This window comes from Polyodon spathula, chromosome 38 (assembly GCF_017654505.1).
Source record: "Polyodon spathula isolate WHYD16114869_AA chromosome 38, ASM1765450v1, whole genome shotgun sequence".
In the NCBI taxonomy this organism is placed as follows: Eukaryota; Metazoa; Chordata; class Actinopteri; order Acipenseriformes; family Polyodontidae; genus Polyodon; species Polyodon spathula.
Window position 1 is genome coordinate 4,644,473 of NC_054571.1, and position 15,413 is coordinate 4,659,885.

The 15,413-nt window shown below is 39.4% G+C and overlaps 1 protein-coding gene across 3 annotated transcripts in view; it reads left to right on the forward strand.

Moving 5' to 3' along the window:
• Window positions 1-15,413, forward strand: part of adgrl1a (adhesion G protein-coupled receptor L1a) — a 248,753-nt gene that overhangs the window by 133,084 nt on the left and 100,256 nt on the right. For 2 of the 3 annotated variants that reach the window (XM_041235761.1, XM_041235763.1), the window contains exon 5: window positions 15,032-15,046. The exons of the other annotated variant lie outside the window; for it this stretch is intronic. In XM_041235761.1, coding sequence (XP_041091695.1) covers window positions 15,032-15,046 — 15 coding nt within the window. The remainder of the gene's footprint in view (window positions 1-15,031; window positions 15,047-15,413) is intronic. 3 annotated transcript variants of the gene reach the window in all.

Sequence of the window (15,413 nt, forward strand, 5' to 3'; positions counted from 1 at the left end):
GCCCAAAAAATAAAGAAAGAAACAACCCTACCTCTTCAGCTGCTGTGTGAGTGTGTGTTTTTTCCTCTGCCTTCGCCCCACTGTCAAGTAGATTCCACAGATACTTTGATCCACCCACTCTTTTTTCTTACTGTCTGTAGGCTGTGGTTCACTCCTCTGTATGCTACGCATTGCCCTGGTTGTGTGACTGCACTCGGTCCACTAGACACCCAGCCCACTACCCTCGGTGCTTGCGCCCTTGTTGCTCAGGTCCTTGGTGCCCCTCAGTGTCTCGGTGCCCCAGAGCCTGGGTGCTTTGGTGCCCTCTGTGCTGTAATACTCTGTGCCTCAGCGCCCTCGGTGCCTCAGCACCTCGGTGCTTCGGCACCCTCGATTACCTCAGGGACTGGTACTACCCCTCCCTTCAGCTCAGTCGGGTGCTTATGGAGCGTGCCTCATAGTTTCTCCAGGTTCCCTGGACGGCAGCGCCTGAACAGTGCTGCTCGGTCATCTGGAGGAGGTACAGTCTTCTTGACACTGACCGGCCTCTGCGCTGAATTTCCGCCAGTGGATTCTACCATTGTGGCCTTGGTGCGAGCCCCTATGGTAGGAGGTCTGTCAATGGACCCTGCATTCCCTAATGGCCGATGCAGGATAACAGATGCCCACCTTAAGAAGGCTTTTGCAGCTGAAGCACAAGTTACGCACCTGGCCAACACGGCAGGTCTCCTCACAGCCTACTTGGATGGCATGTTTACAATTGGCGCCCCTCCCTGAACCAGTAGCTTCGGAGCTGCGCTTGGTCCCAAGCACACTGCTGCAAATATCAGGCTTCCAAGGGCAAGCCCTGGGTCGAAGCCTGGCAGACCTTATAACAGCACGCAGACAGCTTTGGCTGTCACAGGCCAGGGTCCCTGATACGTATAAGTCTGCCTTGCTGGATGTTGCCTATCTCCTCAGGCCATACATTTGGGCCAGCAGTGGAGAAGATCCTACAATGCTCCCACCTGAACTGCCTTGGTCATTTCAGCTGGAGGGTGACATTGTTCCCACCCTGTCAACAGCTTTATTTACTGTCATTAACTACCCAGCTGCTTCAATGACTGACACACTTCCACCAGTACCATGCTGAGGTGTCTTAGGAAGTGTAAAGCTGCAGCCACTCTGGAGTGAATAATGTAGGAGTCACTGCAGTCAAATGGGAGTATCCACACCAGCAGCGAGCGACGTCACTTCGAGAACATTCTGCGTCGCTAAAATAGAACCTGTTTCTATTTCTTATTTTTCGTCGGGTGACTGGAATAAAACTGACCAATCAGAAGCAAGGTTGACACGTCACGCCTCAAAACACACCACGCCTCTAAACGAGTTAATTGTGGATGACGAAAAGTTAATTTATGAGGTGCAGTAGTGTCCATTTTTATATGATTGTAAATTGAACAACTACAAAGACATCCAGAAGAAAGGCAACACCTGGGTGGCTTGCAGGGGGTGCATTGAGCAGCACAGAGACATTTTCTTTTCGATTAGGCAAGTTGCATAAAATGTGTTTTTTTATAAGCAAAAATAAACCAGAACATATGCATATCTACATATCCAGCATTTAAATGAAAACATTTGAACTTTTGCTGACTTTTAAAAATGACACAAAAAGGTCCTGCATTCACACAACTTGAACATGTGACCTAATTTTAACCTATGGCTTTTTTTTTGGTTTGTTTGTTTGTTTTTATGATAAATAATATTTTGTTCACTAAATTGTTCTGTGCCACAAATCCATGACAAGAAGTTCTTTACATACGCATAAAGCAAAGTTTTGTAGAGATTCACCAAACATTATCACGGTCCTGCTGCACTATACATTGTAAAACAAAGCCAGCAACACGTTTGTATTCTGTGAGACACATCCCAACATTACCAAGCTCACACAGAGTTTAGAAGATAATTCATATTTATAAAGTGTTTTCTGTCGAGTTCACCGGACTGTTTTAAAAGGAAAAACTAAACAAAAGTAAATAATAATACTAGGTAAGTGGTGACCTGCACATAATAAAACAGATTTGAATAATAATAATAATAATAATAATAATAATAATAATAATAATAATAATAATAATAATAATAATGTTGCATTAAAATTTATGAAAAAACGGAACTGTTTTTCCTAAAGGATCAGAGGGAATTTCTTTGTGAGATTGCAGTGTGTTATATATATATATATAGTATATAGATATATCTATATATATTATATATATATATATATATTATATATATATAAGACCATATTCTTGTTTACAAACGAAACGGCTAGGCCAACAGCCCATTCGGCCCATCTTGCTCGTTTGGTTGTTAGTAGCTTATTGATCCCAGAATCTCATCAAGCAGCTTCTTGAAGGATCCCAGGGTGTCAGCTTCAACAACATTACTGGGGAGTTGATTCCAGACCCTCACAATTCTCTGTGTAAAAAAGTGCCTCCTATTTTCTGTTCTGAATGCCCCTTTGTCTAATCTCCATTTGTGACCCCTGGTCCTTGTTTCTTTTTTCAGGCTGAAAAAGTCCCTTGGGTCGACATTGTCAATACCTTTTAGAATTTTGAATGCTTAAATTAGGTCGCCACGTAGTCTTCTTTGTTCAAGACTGAACAGATTCAATTCTTTTAGCCTGTCTGCATATGACATGCCTTTTAAGCCCGGAATAATTCTGGTCGCTCTTCTTTGCACTCTTTCTAGAGCAGCAATATCTTTTTTATAGCAAGGTGACCAGAACTGCACACAATATTCAAGATGAGGTCTTACTAGTGCATTGTACAGTTTTAACATTACTTCCCTTGATTTAAATTCAACACTTTTCACAATGTATCCGAGCATCTTGTTAGCCTTTTTTATAGCTTCCCCACATTGTCTAGATGAAGACATTTCTGAGTCAACAAAAACTCCTAGGTCTTTTTCATAGATTCCTTCTCCAATTTCGGTATCTCCCATATGATATTTATAATGTACATTTTTATTTCCTGCATGCAGTACCTTACACTTTTCTCTATTAAATGTCATTTGCCATGTGTCTGCCCAGTTCTGAATCTTGTCTAGATCATTTTGAATGACCTTTGCTGCTGCAACAGTGTTTGCCACTCCTCCTACTTTTGTGTCGTCTGCAAATTTAACAAGTTTGCTTACTATACCAGAATCTAAATCATTAATGTAGATTAGGAATAGCAGAGGACCTAATACTGATCCCTGTGGTACACCACTGGTTACCACACTCCATTCTGAGGTTTTTCCTCTAATCAGTACTGTCTGTTTTCTACATGTTAACCACTCCCTAATCCATGTACATGCGTTTCCTTGAATCCCAACTGCGTTCAGTTTGAGAATTAATCTTTTGTGCGGGACTTTGTCAAAAGCTTTCTGGAAATCTAAATAAACCATGTCATATGCTTTGCAATTATCCATTATCGATGTTGCATCCTCAAAAAAATCAAGCAAGTTAGTTAGACACGATCTCCCTTTCCTAAAACCATGTTGACTGTCTCCCAGGACCCTGTTACCATATAGGTAATTTTCCATTTTGGATCTTATTATAGTTTCCATAAGTTTGCATATAATAGAAGTCAGGCTTACTGGTCTGTAGTTACCTGGTTCAGTTTTGTTTCCCTTTTTGTGGATCGGTATTACGTTTGCAATTTTCCAATCTGTCGGTACCACCCCTGTGTCAAGAGACTGCTGCATGATCTTGGTTAGCGGTTTGTAAATTACTTCTTTCATTTCTTTGAGTACTACTGGGAGGATCTCATCCGGCCCAGGGGATTTGTTTATTTTAAGAGCTCCTAGTCCCTTTAACACTTCTGCCTCAGTTATACTAAAGTTATTTAAAACTGCATATGAACTGGATGACATGTGGGGCATGTTGTCAGTATCTTCCTTTGTAAAAACTTGTGAAAAGTAATCATTGAATATATTTGCTATTTTTTTTTTCTTCATCTACGATTTTGCCATTTGTATCTCTTAAACATTTAATCTCCTCTTTGAATGTTCGCTTGCTGTTGTAATATTGGAAAAACATTTTGGAATTGGTTTTAGCTCCCTTAGCAATGTTCATTTCTATTTCTCTCTTGGCCTTTCTGACTTCCTTTTTGACTTGCGTTTGCAGTTCTGTGTACTCTTTCTGTGTACTTTCTTTTTGGTCCTTTTTTAATGCTCTGTAAAGTGTCTTTTTTCACTGAATATTTTTTTTAATTGATCTATTAAACCATTTTGGCAATTTAGTTTTACATTTAGATTTGTCTACTTTAGGGATGTAATTGTTTTGCGCCTCTAGTACTACATTTTTGAAGAACAACCATCCTTCTTCTGTGGGTGTTTTCTCTATTTTACTCCAATCTACTTCTGTTAGTCTCTGTTTCATACCTTCATGGTTTGCTTTTCTAAAATTTAAACCTTAGCTTTAGTCTTTACTTTTGGGATTTTAAAGAACACTTCAAATGTGGTTCTCTGACCTCTGTTTTAGTTATTCTATCTTCGTTATTTGAAAAGACTAAATCAAGGCATGCCTCCCCTCTAGTGGGTGCCTTCACAAATTGTGTTAGGAAGCAGTCATTTATCATTTACACCATTTCTATTTCATCCTTCGTGCTCCCCACCAGGTTTTCCCATTTTATTTGGGGGAAGCTGAAATCCCCCATTAGTATGGCTTCTCCTTTGCTACACGCATTTCTAATGTCATTGTATAACAGATTATTTTGCTCACCGTCTGAATCTGGCGGTCTATAGGATGCTCCTATTATTATGCCCTTTGAATTTTTGTCCGTTATTCTGACCCATATTGATTCGGTTTTATTTTCTTTGTCCAGGTTTAACACTTGGGCTTCAAGACTGTTTCTTATGTATAGTGCCACCCCTCCTCCTCTTCTGTCCTGCCTGTCTTTCCTATACAGTGTATACCCACAAATATTATATTCATCCCCATCACTCTCAGACAACCAAGTTTCTGTAACACCTATCACATCATAGTTACCTGTTAGTGCAGTAGCTTCAAGTTCTAGAATTTTGTTTCTGATACTTCTAGCATTTAGATAAATACATTTAATGGTTGTCTTACCTGAGTTGTTGTTCTTGTTTTGATGCGGTCTCCCTTCTGTTTTTTTGTTGATTTCTCCCCCCTTCCTTTCTAGTTTAAATGCTTCTGAACCTGCTCGAGGTTTTTTTCTCCAAGTAGACTGGTTCCCTTGTTATTTAAGTGCAGTCCGTCCCGTCTATACAGATAGTCCTCGTTGTAGAATGTGGTCCAATGATCAAGATAGGTGAAGCCTTCCCGTGTGCACCACGTCTTCAGCCATGCGTTTTGATTAATTATTTCCAGCTGTCTATATGGTCTTTTGCAAGGTGCCGGTAGTATACCAGAAAATACCACAGTTTTGCTTTTCTCTTTTAATTTCCTTCCTAGCTCTCTGAATTTGTTTTGCAGGGATTTTGGTCTGTCTCTTCCAATGTTGTTTGTACCGATGTGGACGACTACTACCAACTCGTCTCCTGTTCGTTCTAGGAGCCTGTCCATGTTCTCAGTGATGTGCTTGACCGAGGCTCCCGGAAGGCAGCACACTGTTGTAGTAAGGGGGTCCAAACTGTGAATTGAACTTGCTGTGTTTCACAATATGGAGTCCCCAACAATCATGACCTCCCTTCTTTTTGCTGTCTGGTCACCACTGTCAATGGGGTCCTGGATGTTGTTCCTTTCGTTCTCTTGTTGTTGGTTCTGCTCATCAAAATTCTGAAGTGACTCAGATTTGTTGTTTGTTTTGATTTCTGGTGGTTGTGTTTGAGGAAGTTTCTTTTTTTCCCTGCTTCTGCCTTCCTGAACCCAGCTGTTCTGACCTTCTATCTCCCTGGTGGCGTTCAGTCTGTTAGGGGTGATGCAGACTTCCATGAATTGTGGGTGTGCCAGTTCCTCAAGATCCTGTTGCTGTCACACTTCTTCCAGCTCCATTTCTAGCATACTTACTAGTTTATGCAAGTCCTGGATCGCGCAGCACTTTACGCACACTTGGTTTAGCTCCGCTGGGTTTTCTTGGATTTCCCACATCAAGCAGGTTTCACAGATTACTGGCTTGAAGACCATGTTGAGGGTTTTTTTTTTTTTTGAAGTTTAGTTTTTTCTGCAGCCGTCAGCCTGCTTTCAAACTGCTTCTAAACTGCTCTGTACTTTTCCATGCCTGTACTTCTCCCACTCGCTGTCGCTTCCACTCGCTGTCGCTGGAAAGACTGCCTCGTTTAACTGTGTTGTTCTGCTGTGCTGTTGGCTCCTCCCCTCGCCCGTGTCTCAAAACGGTGCTGAATTTGAATCAGCTGCTCCGAGTTTCAGCTTGTTTGTTATCAGAAAAACACACGCGGCTGTTTGACTTTGAGCTGCTGCTGTGTTTCCCCAATGTCCTGTGTTTTCTGATTAAAGCAATTAAAGATGCAATTTCTCCTTACTGCTTCTAAACTGCTCTGTACTTTTCCACGCCTGTACTTCTCCCACTCGCTGTCGCTGTATAACAATAAAATCATTTTGTTGAAAATATCAGTTCACCTATACTACTATTGCCCAGCTTCAAACCAGACTAGTACGACTACTGGTACCACGGGGAAAAAAAATGCTACGACTACAGCTGTACAATTACTACTAATAATAATGACAACAGTAAAAGTGTTGGATATATAGGGGTGTTCAATCACTCTTCTCTATAGATTCTACAAGTCCAACCTTTATTTTACAACTGAGTTGCTGAAGGTCAGGGTGGTAACCAAGCAAGCCCTGTTTTGTAATGGGACAGCCCATCTCTAGTGTGTCCAGTACGAATGCACGGGCGGGGTCATGCATTTATTTCCAGTCTTTTGGATCGTTTCCAGGTCGTGCCTATGTGGATTGACATTCTGAGGCTTTGCCTGCGTCGCTCTGTCCAGTGTCGATGCAGTTTAAGTATAACAGATTGTCTGACACTTGGACATGTGTTTAACCTAATATAGCAGCAGACACCCTGTTTTAAAATGAAAACAGCAAATGGAAGTCCACAAACTGTATGGAGGGATTACATGCACTGCAGAGAGATTGCAGGCATTGGAGAGGGATTACAGGCACTGCAGAGGGATTACAGGCACTGTAGAGGGATTACAGTCACTGCAGAGGGATTACAGGCACTGCAGAGGGATTACAGTCAATGCAGAGGGATTACAATCACTGCAGAGGGATTACAGACACTGCAGAGGGATTACAATCACTGCAGGGTGATTACAGTCAATGCAGAGGGATTACAATCACTGCAGAGGGATTACAGTCAATGCAGGGGGATTACAGTCACTGCAGAGGGATTACAATCACTGCAGAGGGATTACAATCACTGCAGAGGGATTACAGTCACTGCAGAGGGATTACAATCACTCTCACACTGTGGTCAGATAGCTAGGATTTCATGAATTTATAAAATAAAGATTGTCCGGATAACAATTTGTTCAGTAAATTTGATAAAAAGGGGATGTCAATTATCCAGACTTCCTTTCTTCCAGCCTTCCTTTTCCATGGCATTTATTTTGTTTGGTTGAGTTTCAGGAAAAATACAGACCTCCACAGAATTAGATGAAGAGCAAGTTTTGACTTGCAGGCAGCTTCCAGACATTGGAAGATAATAGGGGGTTGGCAGGAGGTAATTGCAGTGTAACAGCCTTCCACAGCAGGTGCAAATTATACTAATTTGTATTAAATCTTGCCATTATAATTATTATTTTTTTGTCTCTGGGGGGGTCCGATCTTCCCTTGGCATTGTACACCTATAATTTTAATTAAGAGTTAAGGATGTGATCATCTGTATTGCTACAGTACAGTTAAGATTGCTAATACGCAGCACATCTTCAAGTAAGTTCACTTACGTTATATACTGCGAAGTTGAATAGAATTATCTATTCCTGCAGTGGTAAAAAATCGGTTTTATTAACATTTTTGTTGATCTATTTTACAACCATATACATTAATGCATTCTGTGTAGGTAGCCTAATAATTTTTAAGTGGTGTCATATTTTGCAGTTTGGACTTGCTCAGACTGTACAAAATTATTTGTCTGACAATAAGAAGCTCAACCCATGTAGTATTAACTTAAAATAAATCTTTTGAGTAGTCAGTTTTAGAAATGCTGCACTCCAAATCACAAACTTTTACAAATACATATATCACAAATTATGTTGCAAGAATTCCTCAAATGCGTTTCTTACATTGATAAGGGTTTTCCTTACTGAAGCAGAGCATTGAAACATCATATTCAGCTGAGACATTGCAGTTTCCCTTTGTGTGGGTTATACCAATAATTTAAGACCTGTGAATGTAACAATACATTTATGTAGAGACCATTTGTCATTGGCACACCAGGAGAGACATCAAATGCATAAGACCTTTCAAAGGCACTGAAAAGCTTAAACAGACTATTTAGCATCTGTGAGAAATTTGAACAGGGGTACAAATCTTTGCATTTTTTTTAATGTTTAGTTTTAATTTTACTTGTTAAGGACATGCGCTGCCACGTTGCCATGTCTTTATCAGTGATGCCACACACTGAGTAATCTTCAGATTTGGTACACTGTCGTATTCTGTGAGTCTTCATTTTTAACACCTAGATCGTGTGGTCAGATGTAATCTACAGTTTACCAAATCGCTTGGTTTCCATGCAGTTTATAAAATCCAAATTCTCCCTCCACCATTGTGAGAATGCAAATATCACACACAAGACTCACACTATAGGAAGTGTGCGGTCAAAAACTAGTACAGTTGCTAAGGGTGGGTAAATTGTCTTCTCCCACTAAAAGGCTGCACAAATTGACTATAAACTGTTTTGCTGTTTTTTTTTTTTTTTTTTTTTTTTTTGCATAGAATCAAGTTGTAAAACCGTAGTATATGTAGCCCTGGCAAGCTTCATTGATCAAAGAGAAAAACAAAAAAGCATACAACCTTTTCATTAAGCTATTTTTTTTTTCCATTTGCAGGTGACCCCTAAAATGATAGTGCTTCATAATTTTGTTGTGTATAAAAATACTGAAGCTGCTACAATGATAATATATATATATATATATATATATATATATAATATATATATATATATATATATATATATATATATATATTTAATGGTGGTTAGGGAAAATCCCTTTAAAAGCGTATAGAAAATTTTAGATTATAGTGCGTCGTTCATAATGTTTGGTGATCGGATTGTTGATTGCTTTAAGTTTTCTTAGCACTAAGATGAGATACAATTCATGTTACACTAGCCTTAAGCAGCATCTATCATGGGTAGCTACCAAGAACAAAAAAAGTCACGTTTCTACTCCAAAATTTATTAAAGTAGCATAACAGGTGAATTACCGTCTACTGAGGAATTTGCTGAACTCGTATGGGCTACTAGTGTGCAGGGTCCAAACCCAAAAAATACAATAACATTTTACTGGCGAAAGCCTTACACTTCAAATGTTCAAATTCTATATCATTGACATAAAGTGCTGGATTTGAGGATCAGAATTGTTGAAGCTAACCTGTAGGAAATTTTTTTTTTTTTTTTTTTTTTTTTTTTTGTATTTGTGTATTTGTGTAAAGTTTTGTCTGGATTTTTGTTTTGTTTCTCTTTGTTTTATTTATTTGTTTATTTTTGGGTGGCCGGTGAGACAGGCTGCACTTGCGGTTCTTCAACACAACCTAAAAACTTCTTATAAACCCAGTTTAAGAAAGCTGCATGATTTGCCAAATTGCAACACTGACAGAAACACTCAAATATAACCTCACACATTTTAATATTAATTACAAAATGGTAAAAAAAATCTATCTGTTACATGTTCTGGGTAAACTCCACACTGATCAATGAGAAGAAACCTGGAATATGTCCACAATGTAATTGGATTTCATAGATCTCATTTTGGACAACACATTTGCTCATTTGCTTGGTTTTTACCTAAAACATGTATATATTTTCAAATATGTAATATATTTGTTGAATTCTGAAAGAGAATTTCTCTCACTAAAAGAAAACTACATATAAACCGGAATTGCCTTAAAGGTACCAAAATAGAATGCCAAAAAGCCAATTACATTTCTCAGGTCTCAGTCTTCCCAGCGACAGCAAGTGGGAGAAGTACAGCGTGGAAAAGTACAGAGCAGTTTCGAAGCAGAAAGGAGAAATTGCATCTTGAATTGCTTTAATCAGAAAACAGAGGACATTGGGGAAACACAGCCGCGTGTGTTTTTCTGATAACAAACAAGCTGAAACTCGGAGCAGCTGATTCAAATTCAGCGCCGTTTTGAGACACGGGCGAGGGGAGGAGCCGACAGCACAGCAGAACAACGCAGTTAAACGAGGCAGTCTTCCCAGCGACAGCGAGTGGAAGCGACAGCAAGTGGGAGAAGTACAGGCGTGGAAAAGTACAGAGCAGTTTCGAAGCAGATTGAAAGCAGGTTGACGGCTGCAGAAGAAACTAAACTTCAAAAAAAAAAAAACCCTCAACATGGTCTTCAAGCCAGTAATCTGTGACACCTGCTTGATGTGGGAAATCCGAGAAAACCCAGCGGAGCTAAACCAAGTGTGCGTAAAGTGCCGCGCGATCCAGGATTTGCATAAACTAGTAAGTATGCTAGAAATGGAGCTGGAAGAAGTGAGACAGCAACAGGATCTTGAGGAACTGGCACACCCACAATTCATGGAAGTCTGCATCACCCCTAACAGACTGAAAGCCACCAGGGAGATAGAAGGTCAGAACAGCTGGGTTCAGGTAGGCAGAAGCAGGGAAAAAAAGAAACTTCGTCAAACACAACCACCAGAAATCAAAACAACCAACAGATTTGAGTCACTTCAGAATTGTGATGAGCAGAACCAACAACAAGAGAATGAAAGGAACAACATCCAGGACCCTATTGACAGTGGTGACCAGACAGCAAAAAGAAGGGAGGTCATGATTGTTGGGGACTCCATATTGAGAAACACAGCAAGTTCAGTTCGCAGTTTGGACCCCCTTACTACAACAGTGTGCTGCCTTCCGGGAGCCTCGGTCAAGCACATCACTGAAAACGTGGACAGGCTCCTAGAACGAACAGGAGACGACCCGGTAGTAGTCGTCCACATCGGTACAAACAACATTGGAAGAGACAGACCAAAATCCCTGCAAAACAAATTCAGAGAGCTAGGAAGGAAATTAAAAGAGAAAACCAAAACTGTGGTATTTTCTGGTATACTACCCGCACCTTGCAAAGGACCATATGGACAGCTGGAAATAATAAATCAAAACCAATGGCTGAAGACGTGGTGCACACGGGAAGGCTTCACCTATCTTGATCATTGGACCACTTTCTACAACGAGGACTATCTGTATAGACGGGATGGACTGCATTTAAATAACAAGGGAACTAGTCTACTTGGAGAAAAGATCCTCGAGCAGGTTCGGAAGCATTTAAACTAGAAAGGAAGGGGGGAGAAATCAACAAAAAAACAGAAGGGAGACCGCATCAAAACAAGAACAACAACTCAGGTAAGACAACCATTAAATGTATTTATCTAAATGCTAGAAGTATCAGAAACAAAATTCTAGAACTTGAAGCTACTGCACTAACAGGTAACTATGATGTGATAGGTGTTACAGAAACGTGGTTATCTGAGAGTGATGGGGACGAATATAATATTTGTGGGTATACACTGTATAGGAAAGACAGGCAGGACAGAAGAGGAGGAGGGGTAGCGCTATACATAAGAAACAGTCTTGAAGCCCAGGTGTTAAACCTGGACAAAGAAAATAAAACCGAATCAATATGGGTCAGAATAACAGACAAAAATTCAAAAGGCATAATAATAGGAGCATGCTATAGACCGCCAGATTCAGACGGTGAGCAAAATAATCTGTTATACAATGACATTAGAAATGTGTGTAGCAAAGGAGAAGCCATACTAATGGGGGATTTCAACTTCCCCCAAATAAAATGGGAAAACCCGGTGGGTAGCGCGAAGGATGAAATAGAAATGGTGGAAATGACAAATGACTGCTTCCTAACACAATTTGTGAAGGCACCCACTAGAGGGGAGGCATGCCTTGATTTAGTCTTTTCAAATAACGAAGATAGAATAACTAAAACAGAGGTCAGAGAACCACTGGCAAACTCAGACCACAACATGGTCTCATTTGAAGTGTTTTTTAAATCCTCAAAAGTAAAGACTAAAGCTAAGGTTTACAATTTTAGAAAAGCAAACTATGAAGGCATGAAACAGAGACTAACAGAAGTAGATTGGAGTAAAATAGAGAAAACACCCACAGAAGAAGGATGGTTGTTCTTCAAAAATGTAGTACTAGAGGCGCAAAACAATTATATCCCTAAAGTAGACAAATCTAAATGTAAAACTAAATTGCCAAAATGGTTTAATAGATCAATTAAAAAAAATATTCAGCGAAAAAAGGCACTTTACAGAGCATTAAAAAAGGACCAAAAAGAAAGTACACAGAAAGAGTACACAGAACTGCAAATGCAAGTCAAAAAGGAAGTTAGAAAGGCCAAGAGAGAAATAGAAATGAACATTGCTAAGGGAGCTAAAACCAATTCCAAAATGTTTTTCCAATATTACAACAGCAAGAGAACATTCAAAGAGGAGATTAAATGTTTAAGAGATACAAATGGCAAAATCGTAGAGGAAGAAAAAAAAATAGCAAATATGTTAAATGATTACTTTTCACAAGTTTTTACAAAGGAAGATACTGACAACATGCCCCACATGTCATCCAGTTCCTATCCAGTTTTAAATAACTTTAGCATAACTGAGGCAGAAGTGTTAAAGGGACTAGGAGCTCTTAAAATAAACAAATCCCCTGGGCCGGATGAGATCCTCCCAGTAGTACTCAAAGAAATGAAAGAAGTAATTTACAAACCGCTAACCAAGATCATGCAGCAGTCTCTTGACACAGGGGTGGTACCGACAGACTGGAAAATTGCAAACGTAATACCGATCCACAAAAAGGGAAACAAAACTGAACCAGGTAACTACAGACCAGTAAGCCTGACTTCTATTATATGCAAACTTATGGAAACTATAATAAGATCCAAAATGGAAAATTACCTATATGGTAACAGGGTACTGGGAGACAGTCAACATGGTTTTAGGAAAGGGAGATCGTGCCTAACTAACTTGCTTGATTTTTTTGAGGATGCAACATCGATAATGGATAATTGCAAAGCATATGACATGGTTTATTTAGATTTCCAGAAAGCTTTTGACAAAGTCCCGCACAAAAGATTAATTCTCAAACTGAACGCAGTTGGGATTCAAGGAAACACATGTACATGGATTAGGGAGTGGTTAACATGTAGAAAACAGAAAGTACTGATTAGAGGAAAAACCTCAGAATGGAGTGTGGTAACCAGCGGTGTACCACAGGGATCAGTATTAGGTCCTCTGCTATTCCTAATCTACATTAATGATTTAGATTCTGGTATAGTAAGCAAACTTGTTAAATTTGCAGACGACACAAAAATAGGAGGAGTGGCAAACACTGTTGCAGCAGCAAAGGTCATTCAAAATGATCTAGACAAGATTCAGAACTGGGCAGACACATGGCAAATGACATTTAATAGAGAAAAGTGTAAGGTACTGCACGCAGGAAATAAAAATGTACATTATAAATATCATATGGGAGATATTGAAATTGGAGAAGGAATCTATGAAAAAGACCTAGGAGTTTTTGTTGACTCAGAAATGTCTTCATCTAGGCAATGTGGGGAAGCTATAAAAAAGGCTAACAAGATACTCGGATACATTGTGAAAAGTGTTGAATTTAAATCAAGGGAAGTAATGTTAAAACTGTACAATGCACTTGTAAGACCTCATCTTGAATATTGTGTGCAGTTCTGGTCACCTCGCTATAAAAAAGATATTGCTGCTCTAGAAAGAGTGCAAAGAAGAGCGACCAGAATTATTCCGGGCTTAAAAGGCATGTCATATGCAGACAGGCTAAAAGAATTGAATCTGTTCAGTCTTGAACAAAGAAGACTACGTGGCGACCTAATTCAAGCATTCAAAATTCTAAAAGGTATTGACAGTGTCGACCCAAGGGACTTTTTCAGCCTGAAAAAAGAAACAAGGACCAGGGGTCACAAATGGAGTTTAGAAAAAGGGGCATTCAGAACAGAAAATAGGAGACACTTTTTTACACAGAGAATTGTGAGGGTCTGGAATCAACTCCCCAGTAATGTTGTTGAAGCTGACACCCTGGGATCCTTCAAGAAGCTGCTTGATGAGATTTTGGGATCAATAAGCTACTAACAACCAAACGAGCAAGATGGGCCGAATGGCCTCCTCTCGTTTGTAAACTTTCTTATGTTCTTATGTTCTTATGTCTCTTGCTGAATGTATTCTTCTTGCTGTTTACAATCACTTTGTGTATCATTTCCAGTCATAAAGAATACATTAGATAGGATAAATGTGATATTACAGACCCTTCCATATTGAGCTGTGTTTTAGTACTACTTTTAGGGGAACGGTTACACAAAATTAGAAATGTTGTGATCTATTTTAATTGGCTTCTTGAAAAACTATGTTTGGAGATGCTTTTTGAAACTCTTCTCTCATTTCATTTCTCCATTCTCAGGCTCTCTCTCTCTCTCTCTCTCTCTCTCTCTCTCTCTCATAGTGCCAATGGAGATTAATAATTAATTAAACCCTTTTTAACAGGCATGGACTGCAGTTCAACAAGCTACATAAAGAATCCCGCTCCACTTGGATGAGGGAAGGGGTGTTAAAGGGACGGGGAAAAAAACAAGAGACAAACAAAAAACAGCCAGACAACTAAGACCAACCAACAAAAAACAAAACCTGATAAAAAAAAAAGAAGTAATGAAAGAAAGGAAGGAAGGAAGGGAGGGAATGGAGGAATAGGAAGAAAGAAAATACTAAACCAAGGGAGTCAGACAGATGGTTTAATCTCTTTTTCTCTTTTTTCCTTGCACCTGTTTTTTCTTTCATTTTGTTTTTTTCTCTTTCTCTCTCTTCTCTCTTTTTTTCCGACGCTTAAATAGAAGTGGACCAAAAAGGTAAACACAATGAACATAAAAACCACAGCCCCCCCTCCTCTCCTCTCCTCTCCTCTCCTCTCCGCTCCCCCTAATCCAAGCACCTTGTTTTGTGCTCATGTTAAATGTTTACTCCCTAATCCCTCCCTTTCCCCTTGCAATTTCTCCTTATCTTTCTTTTTTCTACCGTTCTCCCCTCTCTCTCTCCCATTTAATGGCTAATAAAAAATACCTCTTAAACCACTTCTAGTTCTAGAAATGTCCATTATTTGTAAGTATTTCACTCCAAAACAAAGTAAACACAAATTTAAATAAACAAATACATAAATAAAACAACCATAACCAGCCAATCAAGATGCAGTTCTCATCTCTACTTCCTCCTTCACTT